The sequence below is a fragment of the Perna viridis genome, chromosome 6, assembly GCF_037379345.1.
Source record: "Perna viridis isolate PV_CMFRI_1.1 ecotype Kerala chromosome 6, ASM3737934v1, whole genome shotgun sequence".
Lineage (NCBI taxonomy): Eukaryota > Metazoa > Mollusca > Bivalvia > Mytilida > Mytilidae > Perna > Perna viridis.
Window position 1 is genome coordinate 49113118 of NC_142450.1, and position 19649 is coordinate 49132766.

The window sequence follows — 19649 nt, forward strand, 5'->3', positions numbered from 1 at the left end:
GTTGCATGGTCGAAATCTAATTTCCTTGGTTCCTGTGAAAAATGGGGAACGAGGCGCCCTTAGAGACGAATGAAAATCGTTTTCAGTTAGATCTATAAATCACAGAAATTAAAAAACAATATCTTACAGAATCTCTTCCACTCAGAGAAACAGTTTTAAAAATATTTTTACTTTATAAGTCAATGACAAGCGATGGTAGAAAAGCCCTTTTTGCTAGCAGTTTTGTACCATCATTTTTCTAGGGTTTTTGTACCATCATTTGCTTGGGGTTTTGTAGCATCATTTTGCTATTGTTTTGGACTTATATAATACCGTTTATATTTTTCCATATGATGGGTGTGCTGTAATATATTTACTTAACACGTTAGGTATGTGGTTTTCTAGTCAATACATGTAAAATGTCAGTTTGTAAGTATTGGATTGCACAAATATTATATTCCCTTTAAACTGTACTTGACTATATAGTATAAATGCTTTGTCCAATAAACTAGTTGGAACTTGAATATGAATAAAGTTTGGACACTGAGATCAAATGATCTGGCTAAACGATATTCCTTCCTTTGGATCAGCTACAAAGTCAGTCTCGTAAAAGTGAATGAATAGGTCACCGAGTAGAGGAGAACAATTTGTTCCCTTGGAATACCAACCACTTGATGAAAATGCGTCAACCAAACTGGACAAATATGTTGTCGATTAAAAATTCCAGCATTTGGAGAACATCTTCTTTGGTACATTTGGAAGATGATTTGGAATAGTTTTTACAAAATATGAGGAATCTCTACCAAGAACTACTATTTGTATCTAGGTGTACCGTCTTTTTTGGAGTAACAACGATGTATAAAGTTAATTTTTGAGTCGGGTTTTTAACTGCGTATGGGGAATAGATCTTTTGATTATTTAGAACCCAAAGTAGTTTTGAAACTTATCTGAAATAAATGTTAAAATCGACAACTATTCTGAGAATGTCCTCCACATTTGTATTGATTTGTTTTAAAATTAGATATGTGAGTCTTCAATAGCGAAGTAATGTGAATTAATAAAAGTAATGTGAATTAACAAAAATATACTGTTCAAATATGATTACTGTAATATTTCTGTTGTAATAGGCCATAACCATGCACGGTAAGAGTTAGTGTTAATAAAAGTATTGTATTTGTATTGTATAATGCTACAATAAATAAATACTTCATGGACTCTCAAGGAAAGTTACATAGAGACATTGGTGAATCAGTTAACAAAGGCAAGTCACGAACTTTCCTTCCTTCGGTCGTGTATGGCACTTTTTGGAAAGAAATCGAAGATCATTTTTCCAGAAAACAGGAAAATGCTTGTTTAAGGTTCAGCTATTTTATGGGCACCATATATCTACCGAAATGATATATGGTAAAACGTCGATGCCTTTTCTGGTCGAAAAAAAAACACACATTCTACGCGTTAAAGTTTCATCTTCCCTGTGCCTCTATTTTCAAATCATAACTAGAACAGTGATGACCGATTTTTTTTGCAGACATACAAATATTAATTTAACATGGACTTGATGTTTAATCCTCAGTTTGGTTTGTTCTCTCTAAAATAAGTCTGCAATGCCAGCAAATTAGATTATATCCCTTTACACGTGTTGGGCACCATGCCCATCTGCATACGACACTTCATATCATATTTCATCAAAATCCTTTGAGCAGTACAGGAAGAGCAAGATTATTCAACATTTGGATTACCTGTCGAGAAAATCACATCGACGCATTATAATTACCGTGTGTATGGATGGACCGTAGAGGTCGAACCAAGAACAGCTTGGGCAAATATGGACACGACAATTTATTTTTTACACGGGATGAAACTTTCACCAGAATCGAAGTACATTCTTAAAATATTCTATTAGGGTATTATAGTTTAAACTTAATGAACAGCTTGTTTCTGTCCATTCAGGACGCTTCATATCTAAACGGTTGCGGTCATTGCCATAGACATCGATCATCAATCTTCCTTTTGTGATTAGGAACATTTTTGGACAATTTTGACCGAGATCCACTCTGTATTATTGAAGTCATTGAACGAAAACCAAATATATACATATACCGACAACATCATATAGTCAACCACTTTTTTCGGTCGGTCGTATAAAAATGCTACTTCTCCTGTGATGCCTAAATTTCTTAAACTTTCTATTTAAGAGTTCTGGTAAACGATATGTGGACAGAAGGGGACTCACTATACCCCCAACAACTTTGTTCGATGACTGCAGGGGACTAACTATACCCCAACAACTTTGTTCGATGACTGCAGGGGACTAACTATACCCCAACAACTTTGTTCGAGGACAGCAGGAGACTCGCTATACACCAACAACTTTGTTCGAGCTAGGACAGCAGGAGATTCACTATACCCCAACAACTTTGTTCGAGGTCAGCAGGGGACTCACTATACCCCAACAACTTTGTTCGAGGATAAAAAACCAGTTTTGGTAACACTCTAAATACTGTCAAATTTAAAGGTGCTTTCAGTTATATATTACCAGTATACATGTAATGTGATATGTCAACTAATTGTGCATTATTTGACACACGGCAATTTTTAATGATTGCTAGCCATTTTCAGGGGGGTGTTGGAGTGGCAGTATAGATTTCGATATGAATCTGTGACAATACCGAAACCTCGATTAAGACCGAGGAATTATTAAGTTAAATCCTAGTGGAGTGTCTCAGCACCACCGAAGATTCATTTTATGCTTATTGTATAGCAAGACGTTCACAGGCACTTGGGACCAGAATTTTGTTTAAAATTCCTCAAAAAATATCATTAAATAATATTGTTTCCATATTTGAGTTATTATGCGTGTTCTCTGACATGTCCGCTTTCTATTTATTGCTGTTTATACTATGCATAGTTTTCTATTTAGAACAGAAAAGGGAAGGAAAAAATCCCTGAACATTTATATATAATCATAGCATCGTAAAAATATGAATTGAACATAACGAAAAGAACTACATGTATATGCATTCAACGTCAATTTCTAGAAAAAAATAATATACAGAAATATTTCGAAAACGAAATATACAACTCAGTATTTTCCAATTCATAAATTCAAGAGTGTGGAGTTGCCTAAGAATACCATTAATCTCGTACACCTTTATTTAGAAATTACACTAGGAAATGGCATCCTTTATACAGAAATTTATGACAACAGAGACTTAGATTTTCCTTTATTCCCGAAGCACCCGCAGGACTGCTTTACATTGCTCGTATTTGTAATAAATTGTCATATTTTATGGAACGCTATTATTCCTCCTAGAAAAGGGTATCGTCCTAAAATGGTCATCATAAACTTCTAAGAACATTTACGCATGTTTTTTTTTTCATCGTTCAAAAAAACCGGACACAAATGCATGTTCTCAACTTTAATAATGAAGTTGCTCACACACCTTTTTGACGGAAATGTAGCCTATGAATCACATATATATTGAGATATCCGATCTCTAATTGCATCACAATCGTAAAAAGGAAGTTATTTTTCAGTATTGAACTACAATTGTACACAAACATCACGTCTTGTTTATTGAGCACTTGACGTTTCTACTCCAAACCAGTTCACTGGAATTGCAGTGACCGATTATTTTTAATGCTGGTCGTCATCTTCATATTCCGGGCCAGCTTTTTCGAACTGCAAGCGTTCTTTAATAGGTCAGTTCATTTTGTTTGAAAAATGTATTCCTGTGAGAATAATCGAGTTAATTTTAAGTATATTTACTTTTTCAGTTATTTTCGACCTTGCTTTGAAAGGGGGTGGTTCAATCTTCAAATTATTTCACCCCAGCGCAGGCATCCACCTGCCCAGTCAGATGTTGCGCATTGAAGAATTGTTTATCATTCTGTTACCATGGATTTTATTTCTTTAGTTGTCGTGGGCTCTTCAAAGCTCACTAAAAGGGGTTCACACTTGTTAGACCTTTTGGTTAACCGGTATTTGAATTACACGCGGGTGTATTTGTTGAGAATCTTTGTCAAGGACAACTTTTTCCTCATCAAATACTAGTACCTGGATTAGTTGTACGGGTTATTGTTTTAACATGATAATGTATTGTTGGCATCCATATACTTATCTGTTTCCTCTCCACAAAGTAAACCTTCAATATCGTTACCGTGATTCAGGTTGTCAAGTGTACTGCACTTCAAACATTAATACAAATGCAACCAATGTGAACTTGGCAGAAAGATGCCTAGTTTCATTCCAAAATCATATTCCTGCTTGCTTATGTCAATTCGTTGCTCGGCTTTTTTTTTTTACTTGATATGTCAGTATGACTAACAGGTGGTCCTGAATAACGAGAGTTGTTACTTCTAGGCTTGAATGGTAACAGAAATGAAATTTTCCACCTGTTTTGAAAGATAACTTTTATATCCCTTCAACTTCGCTGGACTTGTTTGTTATTCTTCAGATGATCATAGATCAGTGCTTGATTTTATAGTACATGCGTTTTACTTAGTGTGTGCTAATTAGAGTGACCCTAAGTCAATCATAAAACTAATCTGATGTAGTGGGGCTTTGGAGAGAAATTTCTATTGTGTTGGTTAGTAAGCTCATTTTAGTTAATAGCGATATTTATCTCAGATTGTAGAAGGTCGTTGTTGAAGTTTTCATAAGTAGACATACATTTGTCAGAGCAATTAAGTAGTTACATGTACTGTTGATATTGGCGAGTCTTAGGTATGGTATTTAGTTTAAAAATTGATGATATATGAATTTTACTTTTTTTTTCCCTGTTATTCTACTCAAGCTGTAGTAATTTGTGTAGAGGTGCAAAAGTGATATTTATCACATAGATGCGCAAACAATCTTATATTTCATACTTGAGCTATGTTTTTTCTGGCATATATTTTTATACCACAGAATTATGAGTGTAAATAGTATAATGACAAAGTTGGTATAGATATTTGGTGCAATGAATTGTCATTTAAAGAAGAGTTATCTTTCTTTGCACTTGAGTTATAATGTTACTTTTGTTTTATAGGGAATTTCATCTGGATATACATCTAGAATAAATAGTATTAGAACGGCCCTCAGGCATTTCAGGTATAAATGTCCTATCTGAATTATGTCTTTCAAAACACAAGTTGATGACCGTTCTTATCCAAGAGTAACAACTCTCATGATTCAAGACTTGTAAATCATGCCAAAATGTCAACAAAACAGTTGACAAATATTTCAACTGAAATGTATATAATCAGAGCAATGAAATTTTATGCTAGTTATTAAAGGCTGTTTCATTAAAATACATAAGGAGCGGGAATGACACATTTTGTGTATACACTGGGGTGGGGATTGGGTTGTCAAAACTCTTGACCAATGTAATGAATTATAAACTTAGCAAAAATTGCTTCCATGGGTGAGTCCCCTCAAAATCCCCCCCCCCCAAACAGGGTTTATACTAGTGTTGATCCTAGGTCTAGGACCCTCTATATGGACTCTATTAGAGTCTTTTCATTGACTCTTTATGACTAACTCTGTCTTCTTCATGTTGACCAATTAATAGAGACTTGAAAAATTCCAAGACCTTCCACTGTAGAAAGTAAACATTCAGCCAAACCTACATGTGAACTGTAGTCCAATGGTTTTTCTTCAAAAGTAAAATACATGGAAACATCTGGTGATTTAATCATTTCACCTCCAACATGGAGATGTTCCCTAGTTTGCCTCACTTAGAATGTCCATTTCTATACAATAAAAAAATAGATAGTACAATATTTTTAGCATTTTTTTTTATTTGTTTGCAGTCCTCATTTAACTTCTAGCTGCAATTCTCCTGTCTCTCTCTTCAGCAATACTCAGTTTGACTCCCTTTCCTCTTGGTAATGAAACATAAGGTTTGTTTCCTTTTCCAATAACAAACACATAGCTCAATCTGAAACAAGGTGAAATACAAAATAAGGATTACAAACTCATTTATATAATAAATAAGGTTACCAAAGAGCAGAAAGATGCACTTCATTCAGAAAATCAATTTTTTGACAGTGATCCTGAATTCTGAATACTGCAATATTAGCAAATCACAGAAGCAATAAAAAAATCTTGACCTATGTAATCATCACCTGATGAATAACAGAATATCAAAGATTATAATCCACATTACTATTTGCCATTGTTTTTCTGGAAAAATTCAGAACTAAGTTCCATTTTAACACCAATAAGAAGAGGTTTTAAAACTTGCATTATGGTTTTATATAAAAGCTGTACCCCATATGGTCTCCCTCCTCAGTAACTGCCACATAGTAGCTATGAGAAGGTGATGGAATATACAGGGTCCAGACCTGTACAGAACATTCCAGGTCTGGGTTTATCTCCAATGTTGTGGAAGGGGAATATGCATCAAGTCTACAAGGACATTTAGCTCCCATATGCCACTGTGACAGAGCCTTACTCAATTTGAAAGATCAAACGAGCTAGGTTGTCTAACATTGGAATACAGACAGTTGAAATCGCAGCAGACATGAATTTATAAAGCAAAGCACATTAATTTGGGAAAACTGACAAGATCAGAACTTAGGCACATACGATAGAAAAAAATAAATCAAATCCTTTGCTAATTATAGTCACCTTCGTATCAAGTTATTTAAATTGGGAATCACAATATCAAAAATTAAAAAAAAATCATTTAGAAGGAAGCAGTTTATTTAATTTCTTTCATTTTTAAACACAAACCTGGTAGCGAATGTGTGCCCTAAGGAATCTTTGATGTGTACAATATCAAAAGACCCAGGATGTCTCTCTCTGTGCTGAATAACTCCAACTCTTCCCAAGTTATGACCTCCAGTAATCATACACAGGTTTCCTGAAAAACAAAATATCTCATTTAAATGTCAATTATAGCAAGACCTTTTAAAGTATCACTTTTGAGAATGATTGTTTCTGTACATGTACATTGTTCGTCTTTATATCACAGCTCCCACATTAGGCCTTAACAAAAAAAAAAAACAAACAAACAAAAAAAAAACAACACATCTTCAAAATAAAAATAAGAGTCGGTAAGCAGGTCCCCCACTCCGTATTTTTTTATGAAAAAATACTATACAAGTAGATATTAGCAGGACATGAAACCTACCAATTTTGCTGCCTTTATTATGACACTGCTGAATACTGATCTTGTTGTAGCCCTGACCATGTTACATTTTTTAAAATGAATTTTTAACCTCCACATCAGAGAGAAATATTCTAGTAAAAAAATTGATGACGGAAAGCCGTGTTCTAGAATTTTTCAGAACTTGAGGTTTCTTCGGGAAAAATCCATATAAAATCATCTTTCCCACAGTCAATGACAGCTTTCCTAACAAAACAAATCCTTACAGCATATGAAGTTTTCAACTTGCCACGGAAAGTCTACCTAACTACCTTACTTTCCCTGACCCAAATTTCACTTGCCCCGGGTAACGGGAAATAGGAATCCTTAGAACACAGGAAATGCTGAAAATCCCTATTGATTTTTTTTTTTAAAAATGAGAAAATTAGGGTCAGTTTGGTTACCGGAAACACTGAGCATGCCAAAGCTATAGACTTTTTGTTCTGCACTGAACTTTTAAATCAAAGTGCTGATAGCACTGGCAGTTTTTGATTCTTGTGAAATGTAGCATGAACAAAATTTCTAAGATTATATGATGTTAAATAAAATTGTGATCACACATTGCATAATAAATACTATTAAGAACTGTCTTTTAATATGTATAAACTGATGGTCAATCTATACTACTGAACCAACTTCACACACATTTACAAATTTTATTCCATTTCACCTTTATCCCCATTTTTAAATCTATCCATACGTTAACAAACATTTACATTCAAAAGCTTTATTAACAGAGTATTTATACTACATTATAATTATACTTAAATAAAACCAATATCAGCTTAAGAAAATAATTTCTTCAACACAAGATTTTCAAAAACCAGACACTTTTATAAATTTGAATTTTCCCGTCAATATTACTTGCTTAAAATCACTGCTCTTCACTTCCAGTTTATAAAAGGTAAAATATTAATGATAGGATTGAGAATTCGTAAGTGTGTTAAAATGAAAATACTTAACAAATTTCATACTTCCTGACACATTACTGCAAGAAATAAATTCCCAAAATGCAAAGTTATCACTAGATATCGATCTTTCATGACCAAAAAGGAGTCCCTCCAATCTTCAGTTGATTTGCAGAAATAATAGAATATTACTGAGCTGAATAATTGCAAGGAACATATTTACTGATTATAAAAGAGGTATTGAATGATATAAAAAGAATTACATTTGGACTATATTTTTGTGTAGTTTTCAGAAATGGTAGGGAAGTTCCAGTAATGGACAGGGGACCTAAGTTATTTTGATCCCGAAGGATCAAAAACCCAAAAATATGGTTATGTTGCCACTGGACTAAAGTCATCACTTCAGGAGTCAACATCATGAACAAGTTGATTGTTAAAGCAGGGCCATAAGAACAGATTTGTTCAAAGCCAGTTTCCCTCTTTTGTTTCAACTCTGATTTAACATCATATAACAATTGGCCAGTATTCCTAGATGTAAGACTACTTTTCCCACAGACGTATCTAGTTAATACTCCTAATTATTGAAGAACTTAGGCTTACCATGTTTTCTTGATCTAGAGTTTGTTCCAGGATTATAAATATCCTATTCATTTCGTTTAATAGTTTCCTTGCCTGCACTTTCACACAGCATAGAAGCTTTATATCTGCTCTTAGAGGGAAAGACCACCTTTGCATTAAGTTAGGCTCTAATGAAAAATCATACACATGTAACCAAAAATAAATAATTTTCAATGCAAATGCAGAAGGCTAAGCAAATTTCAAAATCTTTGAGATATATGGGAATAGCCATCTTTCAAAAACTCATCTGAAGAAATTGATACTGCTGATCACATGGAGACTTCATTTTTACCATTAGCTTCTGATTAATATGACGTCACTAAGTCGGTTTGGTACTGATATAAGTATTGCATATTAATAGGTAAACAAAGGAAATATTTTACGATCCTGTTTCTCTAATTACAATTAAAGAAACTTAGTGAGCATGCTCACATACCCCACACATCCCAATGTTGGATACTCAAGTAAATTTGTTTGTTAGAGAAATACATTTAGAAGGACCCCGATAAAAAAAAGAATATGAGGTTTTTTTAGGCTTTAGACCTTTAACTAAATTCCGTTACTCAGAATGGTAGTTTTAAACTCCAGACTGTGATTTCTTTGAGCTTTAGTTAACTGAAAGTAAATATCACCGCAGCGAAACAAAACGTACACTTGACCTGTAACTTATGGTGAACTTGTATACCAAAAATCATGTCATAATCTGAAAGCGTTTAGAAAAAAAAAAGTCTGAAAAAAAAAAAAAGAAGTTATTTCTGTTAGTTTAGCTGAGATCAAGGCCTGCAATTTCAATAAAAATCATCTGGGCGGAACCAACTACAAACTTGTCCTGTAACATATCATGGTGAATTTATATACCAAAAATCATGTCAGTATCTGCAAAAGTTTAGAAAAAACTTATTTCTGTGAATTTTGCTGAGTTTAAGGCCAGAAATTTCAGTAAAAATCATTAGAGTGAAACAGAACATACACTTGACCTGTAACTTATATACCAAAAATCATGTCAATATCTGCAAGCACTTAGAAAAAAGTCCAGAAAACTGTTATTTCTGTTAATTTTGCTAAGTTCAAGGCCAACAACATTGGTAAAAATCTTCGTAGCGGAATGAAAGTTAAAACTTGACCTGTAACTTATATACCAAAAATCATGTTAATATCTGCAAGTGTTAAAAAAAAAAGTCAGGAAAACTGGACTTCGTTGCGTGGGGTATAAAAAAATGCTGTCTTGTCAAGGTGATGTTTGAACAAATGATCAAAGAGAAATATTCAAACAGTTCTTTGACATGAACATTCTTTGCAAGTAGCCATTAGATTTTCCTAAGTGATACTAGTCTCCTAGCTGCAAATACTATCGTTGGTCAATGTTTTCTGACATTTGCTTACACATTGTGCCTCAATCTCTTCTATGTATTTTGGACTGAAATTTAAGGGGGAAATGTCAAAAATTTGGGCTTTCTTTGATTTACAAACTGACCTTGTGACACCACAGCTCAACCAATCATGGTGGTGCCCTTAGGCACGAGAAATTCAAATACCTTAATTATGAATCATAATTAATTAGTTCAGAAAAGGAAACTATTTCTTTTCAATTTAAATTTCATGAACTTTTAACAGATAAGTTTTGATAATAGCATAATAGCATGTCTTCTCTTTTAATCTAATCTAAAAAATCAAAAACTATCCATTATATCTGCTCATAATTGTCTTTAACTTTGTGGTTCTACACCCTTTATATACAGAGCATTTAAATCAGAATTGGAGTCTCTGATGAAAAATTTTCCTGGTAAGTTTCTTTTAGAGTACAAAAGGCAAAACACCTTCTGAAAATAAAACCTAGCTGATGTGCTTGTTCTTAATTTTGAGTTAGTAACAGGGGTTTCATTAATTTTTCAGACAGGAGGTACTTTACAGAAAGTAGGAGGTACCAAATAAATTTGGCAAGGAGTCTATGGGCGGCTTAAGCCCCCAAAAGCTCTTGAATGTTAGCCTTTTTGATTTAAGATTTAAGATTTAAATTTTGACTTGAAAATATGGGATTAAGTCTGCAATATTTGCATCAGTTTTGTTTAAAATATTTGAATTTGAAATCAAGATATATGATGAATCATAACTGATTTAATCTCAAAACCCTGAAATCCAGGAGCTCCCCATGATTTCCACCTGATCCATTTCTAGACTAATGCTGATTAACTTTGTTAACTGTTTAATACTACGCTATTTTATACGAAATTTTGATAAATATCATATTTAGTTCTAAGGCTTTTATTTACTTCCTACAAAATTTGGACACAAACACATGCAAATATAAGCATAGGAACAAAACTAACATTTATTAAATGAAATTCCATAACATGTGCAGCGATTGGGATTACCGTGTGCCATGCGCCATAGTTGCATTTCCTCTTAAAAATGGTACTTTGAGTGACTAATGTGTTGCGCCATGTGCGTACATTAAGTTTCCATCATTGATGGTGGAGTGTTGTCCACTACTTGTGACAGTACAAAAAAGGCATGAATGTGTCTTTTAACAATGTTTTTATCAGCTGCAGAGGATGTTTTGATTGCCACGTTTTTTTTTTAGGGGATTGGAAGACAGGGGAATGAAACGTTACTTTGCAGATTTTTTTTTTAGATTGCATATTCTTGATTGCTTATCATTTGAAAGAACATAAAACATTGTTTTAATGAATAAAAATAATTTGATAATATCAGAAAAGCCTAAAAAAATTATTAATGATGGGAATTGCCAGAATCAAACTGCAATTTTTGTAGAAACTAACTTGGCCGCTGGACACCATTATGAACCCCCTATTGAAAATATTGATAATGGTGGAGTCATATTATCTGGTCCTGAAGCACCCCCCCCCAAAAAAAAAACAAAACAAAAACAAAAACAAAAACAAAAAAACAAAATCTAATTGCAGCCGAACCAAAAAAACAAAAAAACAAAATTGACTCTTTCCTATCACTTGTGAAAACTACTTTAACAGCTAAGTTAGGATCTAACTAATGGGGGATCTGTGGACTATGACAAAGCACTAGACAATACATTAGTTGATAACTCAAACAACAGAAAAGGAGTGATTTGATGTGACAATTAATTGACACGTTAATTGTTAACTCCTAATAAACATTTGATCTGCAGTATAAATTAAAGTTTGTTAATGCTAAATTTGGTCTTCAATATCTACGTTCAGTCGGCCTTAGCTTCCAAATTTTGTCCCATGTTTTTTTTTAGAATGGCCCATTGGAATTGAAAATATCCTACTGAATTGAAGGGTAAGGGGGCCATAGTCCCATTGGCAAAATTTAATCCCAATCACTGCATGTGGTGGTTCCTAGTGCTGATTAAATAATTTTCATAATAAAACTTTGTTGTTGTTTATTGCCTAATTATTACTGTGACATGTACTGCAATTGCATGTATCTTATTGTGAAATGTTGGTCTAAAAAACATAGTCTGAGAAGAACTTTTTTGCTTCTGAAAAAGAACAAGGCTGGCAGTATTAGTCTGGTTGACTATTGGACAGACAGTATTTTTAAACATTACAATGTATTTATTTTCTATTATTATCTATAGCAGTGTTGAATCTCGGATCCAATTTTTTTTACATTCTTCTGAGCAAAGGCCAGACATGGTCTTTTCAAACTTAAGATTGCCATAATATTTTTACCAAAATTCCCCTCCCCGCCAAATCGAATGGTCGCCCTTAAATCATATTCTGTAAAAGTTTGTTTCACGTCTTGATTCGTTGTCAACACTAAAAATTCCTGCACTCGTCTGCACAAATCACAACACGTATCGAGAAAAATGACGGGTATGGGGCAATTCCAAATATGAACAGCATTTTTTGACATGTTTTCATAGAATCTTCACATGTGTTTAGCTTTTTGTTCGGCACAAAATAATCGTTGATTGCTTTGACATTGTTAAGTCACCACATGTTTTCTATAAATGGACACTACATTAAATCATCGTAGGTTTGAGCACTTTACCAATTAGATTCCAAAGTGGTCCTCGACGAAGACATCCATATAAACAATAAATCACGATTTTAGATAAAAGCCTACAGATGGAATGATCTTAGATATCTATTTACTACATTTTCCCTTTTGTGTTTTTTTTTTATTGCTTTTATTTTATTCTGCCGGTACCAGACGATACCATAGCCAGGTAAAAGTACCGGCTCTTAATGAAAGCTCTGTAGTATAATAATTTCCTTGCTTGCAGATTTGAGCCATAATGAACTTTTTTGTCCCTGTCTTTGGTGATGCTTAACCCGACAAAAAGTCAGTCAGCGACCGTAGGCAGCTTTCAATATTGGCCTCATTTTGACCAAATAAAGACATCAGAAGTCCTTCTCAGCTTCGAAAGGGCCATCCATATATATCTCATTTAAGAAAGCTTTTTATCCTGATAATCTCCCAAGGCATGAAGTTTTTTCCCCCCTCCAAAATACAAGTAAATACATTATGACTACTATTATGTGTTAGTGTACCCCATATGGTCTCCCTCCTCAGTAACTGCCACATAGTAGCTATGAGAAGGTGATGGAATATACAGGGTCCAGACCTGTACAGAACATTCCAGGTCTGGGTTTATCTTCAATGTTGTGGAACGGGAATATGCATCAAGTCTACAAGGACATTCAGCTCCCATATGCCACTGCGACAGAGCCTTACTCAGTTTGTATGTTCAAACAAGCAAGGATATCAGACATTGGAATCACAATTGTAAATCAGGGTTTTCAAAAGGAAGAGTTACTAGGCAATTTTCACTGCTATCACCTGTTAAAATTTATATTTTGTTATAGAACTCAGTGTTCTCCCCATAATTTTTAAATAGCACAGTGCTTACTGGCATAGCACAACTCTTATAGACAGTGCTAAGAAATCATAGTGCTGCAAAGTGCAGTGCTATAATGGACTCGGGAGAACACTGTAACTTGACAGAAATAAAATCTGATTTTCACCTGTTTAAATCTTAATTTCTCCTGTTATTGAAATCCCTAGTAAAAAGTTTTAACCCCAAAAAAGGTTTGACAAATGAATATCCGATTATTGAAAAGTTGAAATGAATAGTACTGAGGTCACTTAAACTAGTTGGAAAAAATCCCTGAAATTATTAGTGTACTTTGTGATACTACCCCTAATGTTTAGAGGATTAAGAAGCATTAAGCTAAAAAAAAAAGAAAACAAGTTGCAAAGGCCCAAAAACAAAAAAAAAAAGAGGTTGGTAGGTGGGGATATTTCAATTGTCAATTACATCATGATTACAATACATAAATAGCTGAAATGACATTTCTTTAATGTTAACTGCAACACTCTTGCATGCTCCCAAACTGGGAGTATCAATTTTAATCATTATGAGCATAGTAAGATAAGGATCCAGACGTACTGGGAGCAATCTCAATCTGGATCAGACTGGACACAATTATTTCCCCAAAATTTAAAGGGAAAAAATCCAGGGAGTTCCAGCAACAGGGAACAGACATACATTTTTTTCAAAAGTTAACAAATTTAAGTAAAATATAATCACTTAAGGTCAGAAACTTCACAGAGATATTGATAATAAACTCATGCTTTCTTCAACAAAATGCTTCAAATACCTATAGTTAATGGTTTTTTTTCATTCTATTTCTATATTTAAATGACCTTTTTCCTATTAAGTATTTCTACTGTGGGTAAATTTCACATTTTATGAACCTGTCGCATCAAAGAATAGAAATAAATACTGTGCAAACATTCTATTAGCAAATAGAACAAAATGCAAGGGTCAAACACACATTACAGGTAATCGCCAATAAAAGGTTAAATACACACACACACACACACACACAAAAGGACTGTCAATAAAATGTTAATCCATATACACGCAGCGGAAGTGTCAAAAGTTATCACTACAATTAGTTACGGCTTGGGCAATTTAGTGAGTACTAGTTTTAGATAAGAACAGTGTGAGAAACCACCACTCGCCACTTCGCCAAATACAAGTAGATGTGTATTTTGGCGAGTTCTCATTTGCTTACACTCGTCAATTTGGTGACCGTCATTTGATTGGCAAGTTTCAAGGAAAGTTAACCAGCCAACAGGCTATTTAGTAAAACATCCCTAATAACATCATACATTAAAAAAATGTTCTCTACATTTTCAGAAGTTTAGCTTGAATACGTCAAATAAATTTTGGCATGATATGCACAATTTTATTCACTTATAAAGTATTGTTTACGATCTGCCATTTTTATTTCTGGTAAACGGGATATGCCAAAACCTAGGTGACAGTCCTGATCTCATATTAGTATTCAAACTAAATTATCTTGGTAATTTAAGATTAGTTACCTTGCAAATTAGTTTATTGTCAAAATAAAAATGAACAAGAAGCTAATGATTTTCTTGTTTCATAATGATGAATCTGTTGAAATATAATTTTATTTTTAAAATATGAGTTCAGAAATGGAGTACTTATTTTGTTACTGTAAAGTACATGAAAAACTTAAATGGAAGGGAATATTCGAAAGTGGAAAAGTTTTTGATAAATTTAAAACAAATGAAAAGATAGTTGAAGAAAGAAAAAGAAAGGCAGAAGATAGTTGAATCCAAGAGAAAAGAGATAATAGTACAGAAAAAAAAAAAACCCAAAAAAATGTGGCTAGTTGAATTTACATTTGGCTAACAAGATCAATATTCCACTAGCCAGAATGGCAAGTTGGGGAAAAAAATGGTTTCTAACGGTAAAAAGATATAGTTTTATTAAAATGGCCTTAGGAAACTATACACATGGACTTGTCAATTTGTTTATGCTGTATTAACCGCCAGTCATTAATTTATTGAAATATTAATGGTAAAATAACTGATCAAAAGAAAAATCACACACTGAAAAGACTTGAAAAATTTCATTTTTTTTCAATCTTGAAAACCGTGAAAATTAATACCCATGAACATGTCAACTATTCAGAAACTGCATAAGTTAATACGTTGACAGTAACTGACTCTATAAAATTTCAGAGGGGTGATCGGAAACACATTATTTTTTCTCAAGGCCTAACATATTTCAACAATATTATCAATCATTATTTAAACAAACGTATGCCTAAAAGCTGGAATTCCACATGACATTAAAAAAAAAAAAAATAAAGCAAAGAAAAAATGTACCCCATATGGTCTCCCTCCTCAGTAACTGCCACATAGTAGCTATGAGAAGGTGATGGAATATACAGGGTCCAGACCTGTACGGAACATTCCAGGTCTGGGTTTATCTCCAATGTTGTGGAACGGGAATATGCATCAAGTCTACAAGGACATTCAGCTCCCATACGCCACTGAGATAGCGCCTAGCACAGTTTGAAAGATCAAACATGCAAGGATATCATACATTGATAATTTGAAGAATACAACAATTATCTTACCAGAATCAAATTTGATGAAGTCTTTAATTTTTCCTGTAGCTATGTCAACCATAATTGAGTCATTGACTTTAACTAGAGGATCTGGATAACGAATGGTACGACCATCATGGGTAATGACATATGGAACACCTTTCAAGGCTACTCCTAATTTCTTTACACGGCACAACTTGTACTGAAGGGAAAAAATTACTTCTGATGTAATTTCAGTATAAAATTCAATAAGTAACTGATGATGTCACATAACTAAATTTTGTCAACGATATGATAAAAGAAATTTCTTAGCCATTTAAACAGCATATTACTTTGTAAGTTCAATTTTAAGTCTATATGGACATGGTTTTACAGATGCAAAACCAAAAAATAGAAATTGCAGAAAATGGCTGTAAACATATATAGCATAAAAAAAAATCATAAAAGTAAATTCAGATTTGAACAAGCTGAAGAAAATCAGGGCTGCATATCAAAAGCATAAATAGATCATATAGTTGTATGCTACATGTAGCTTTTCATGAAAGTTTGGCTGTAGACCAATATTATGAATGGAACAACTGTGAATATTGAAAGGTTTGCCTCATATTCACACTTTTCTCACTTATGATATACGAATTTAGTCAGCCTATACCTTTGCCTCCTCAGGTTTGATGCGATGAACAGCAAATCGTCCCTTGACATCGTACAGAAGTCTGAAGTTTTCTGATGTTTTGTCAATGGTTACAACATCTACAATACAAATGGCATGCATTAACTAAATGGAATACAATAATAGCTCGATACCTTATAAAAAATCTTTTAACCCAGCATATATGTGCACTAAATCAAATAATTGAACCAATTACCAGTCATGGCAAAATTTGTCGGATATTACTGGTACTTTTAGCCACCAGTCCGGTAAAATCTGTGTAATTTCCGCTACCTTTTTTTTTTAATTAGACACGCATCAGCCGGAACTTTCGGTTTGAAGATGGCGTCCGAATCAAGGCAAATTTAAATTAGATCAAAGATATGATTCTCGCTTAAGTATATAATAGGATGCCATCCCTGGAAAGCCCTTAGAAAGAAAGCTTACTGCTTCAGAGGTTAAAGCTCATCAACAGGAATATGAGGAAAAAATACTTGTTTTTTTGGTTCAGCAGATTTTGTTAGGTTGCCTGACCAAATGTCAGACAGGTTGAAAAATGATTTCGCCAGGTCTGAATTACAATGCAGTTGGGAAGTTTTCAAATTTTGAAATTTTAATTTTCATTAAACTAAGTTATGTCCCTGCCTTTGGTAATGCTTGATAAGACACAGGTCTATAAGCGACCGTAGGCAGATTGTAATATTGGCCTCATTTATGACTGAACAAGATATTTACCATCTTCCTCAGCTTCGATTGAGCCTTATTCTTACCGTTATTAAATCAATCTGCATCAAGCACAAGGGCATTTTGATCAGTTCTATAAAACTGTTTTGGAATGTGGACCAGATTTTTAATTTGTTATATTTCCAATTGATACAACCAGTCAAAATTATGTTAAAAAGTTACTGCCTTAAAAAAATTGTTTAGACATTGCATGGGGGGAGGGGGAAAGAAGGTTGGGTGAAAAACATTTTATTCCATGTCTATAATATGACAGCTTCATTTATCAAACTTGTAAAGATATGCACATACATGTATACTAACAGGAAATAACAAGCTTAACTTTTAAATACCTGAACTATCAAATCAAAGTTTATGGAGTTTTCAGGACATTATCTGACATAGGTTTTAATATTTTTTGCAACCATTTTATCCTTGTTTATTACTGATCTAGAAATTTCATTTAAGACCCAAAACTGATATAGATCTGCTTTACAATCAACACCAATCAAGTTACCCATGAATCCTGCTGGAAAGCCCATATCTGTTCTAACTTTTCCGTCAACTTTGATCAGTCTTTGCATGACTATCTTCTTTACCTCATCATGAGTCAATGCATATTTTAGTCTGTTTCTCAGGAAAACAATCAAAGGGAGGGATTCCCTTAGTTTATGAGGACCAGAGCTTGGTCGTGGAGCCTGTAGATGTAATAGATGCATTAAAGTAAAAATTTTTCAACAAAGCCACATGTAAGCAGGTAGAAATTATTTCTAAAATCTTCAAGCTAACAGGTAAACCAATTTATTCATAAACATTTCCAATACCAAGAGGTATTCATTTACTCATAATGAAAGCTATACAAGCCTAATACTACAACTTAATCATCATGAAAGATTAGTAACTAATCCAATATTAGTGTTAGTACTTACAAAAACACCACCAAGTTTGTCCAGCATCCATGACTTTGGTGCAGTGAGACGCTTCAGATGCTTTCTACGTCCACGATAACCCTGTAATTACAAGATAAGCTTTGAAAATCTACGATGTATAATCTCAACATATAAATACAATTTGGAGAATATCACGTTTAGGTAGCTTAAATAAAACCTTAAAATTCAGGCCATGGACAGTGCTCTGACAAACTTTTGTCAAGGCTTGTACTGTACAACTACAGAACAATAGAATTTTTTAAGATGGAGACAGCAAAAAACAAGAAAGTACTAGTTATGGGTAAATATAATCAAGGATGGGCAACTGGGAAAAATATTCTGTACTAGCCCCATACATATCAAATGAATGCTGCCTTGTCCATTTGAAAATTTGTTTTAAACTTGAAGCATTCAATTCTTCTTATTAACCTGCTCGTTAGGTATCGTAAACAAACGTTGCTTTAGCAAAAAAAGAAGTTCCATGATCATTTGTAATTTCGCTGAACAGCGAACTTAGTCTCCAAGTCTCCTTTCAAAATAGTAGAAATAACACGGACCCAAAATACGCAAACTTGGATGATTTTTTTATGAATACAATCATGAATGAATGCATTAAGGTAAAATAAATATAATTATATATATTTATATGTAAGTTGTGCCGCTAGCAAATGTAGGTTTCATGAATGCACTACCGTCAACATCGCCTTAAATTTTGGCGTGATTCATGATTACGGACGGAAAATTAAGGTACCATTTGAATTACAATACGTCAATAACTAATTTGGTAACCCAGATGGGACTATAAACGCGCGTAGCAAGTCCAGATGAAAGAGATATACGAGTATAGCAATAATCTATACCAACCATGTTGGTTATCTTTCAAAAAAGGAAGTACACTTACCGGAAGTGAACGTCATTGTCATTTCGTACCTTTAAGAAATAGATACTTTAAACCTTCTTCCGTTCATGGCCTGGTAGACTTGCGACAGGTTACTTTCTCGCTCTCCTGAACTAAGAAAAAAGAATTAATAAATTGCATTTGTACCTCTGATAGCAAATCTATAATAAGAATCGGTCTTTATTATAAATCGTCACTCGGAAAGACAGGAGTCCAAAAATCTTCGCTAATGAATAGTATTTTTTATATTTCAAAATTTCTAAAAAAAAAGATACCTAGATTTCCGCCGGTGAGTTTCTATTGAAAACTCATTTAAACATCCTGACTTGATTTTTTCATATTTTTGGTTTAATCATTCAGTACGCATTTTTCACAAGGACTTTTGTCTACTATTTTTGAGGTGGTGTTATTTTTTCAACAATCTATTAAAGAGGGATCA

General features: G+C 33.6%; 1 protein-coding gene and 4 non-coding genes across 5 annotated transcripts; all 5 read right to left on the minus strand.

Moving 5' to 3' along the window:
- Nucleotides 1–5740: 5740 nt before the first annotated feature.
- LOC148615406 (small ribosomal subunit protein eS4-like) lies at nucleotides 5741–19207 on the minus strand. The gene is made up of 7 exons (XM_088590324.1): nucleotides 19177–19207; nucleotides 18313–18393; nucleotides 17901–18081; nucleotides 16667–16764; nucleotides 16045–16216; nucleotides 6698–6827; nucleotides 5741–5900 (listed from the first exon to the last, which is right to left on the minus strand). The coding sequence occupies exons 1-7, from the start codon at nucleotides 19177–19179 to the stop codon at nucleotides 5780–5782; spliced, it is 786 nt and encodes a 261-aa protein (XP_088446450.1). The 5' UTR covers nucleotides 19180–19207; the 3' UTR covers nucleotides 5741–5779.
- Nucleotides 6225–6457, minus strand: LOC148615407 (small nucleolar RNA SNORA73 family). The gene has a single exon (XR_015923928.1). It is a non-coding gene; the product is annotated as a small nucleolar RNA SNORA73 family (small nucleolar RNA).
- LOC148615408 (small nucleolar RNA SNORA16B/SNORA16A family) lies at nucleotides 12890–13021 on the minus strand. The gene has a single exon (XR_015923926.1). It is a non-coding gene; the product is annotated as a small nucleolar RNA SNORA16B/SNORA16A family (small nucleolar RNA).
- Nucleotides 13130–13362, minus strand: LOC148615409 (small nucleolar RNA SNORA73 family). Its single transcript, XR_015923930.1, has one exon. It is a non-coding gene; the product is annotated as a small nucleolar RNA SNORA73 family (small nucleolar RNA).
- Nucleotides 15783–16015, minus strand: LOC148615410 (small nucleolar RNA SNORA73 family). The gene has a single exon (XR_015923929.1). It is a non-coding gene; the product is annotated as a small nucleolar RNA SNORA73 family (small nucleolar RNA).
- Nucleotides 19208–19649: the final 442 nt, after the last annotated feature.

Bases quoted from the DNA above. Each gene is read 5' to 3' on its own strand.
- LOC148615406 (XM_088590324.1), bottom strand. The intron at 18,082-18,312 runs GTAAGTACTAAC...TTACATCTACAG, and splicing joins ACAAACTTGGTGGTGTTTTT to GCTCCACGACCAAGCTCTGG. The intron at 16,217-16,666 runs GTATAGGCTGAC...TTTTCCCTTCAG, and splicing joins TCAAACCTGAGGAGGCAAAG to TACAAGTTGTGCCGTGTAAA.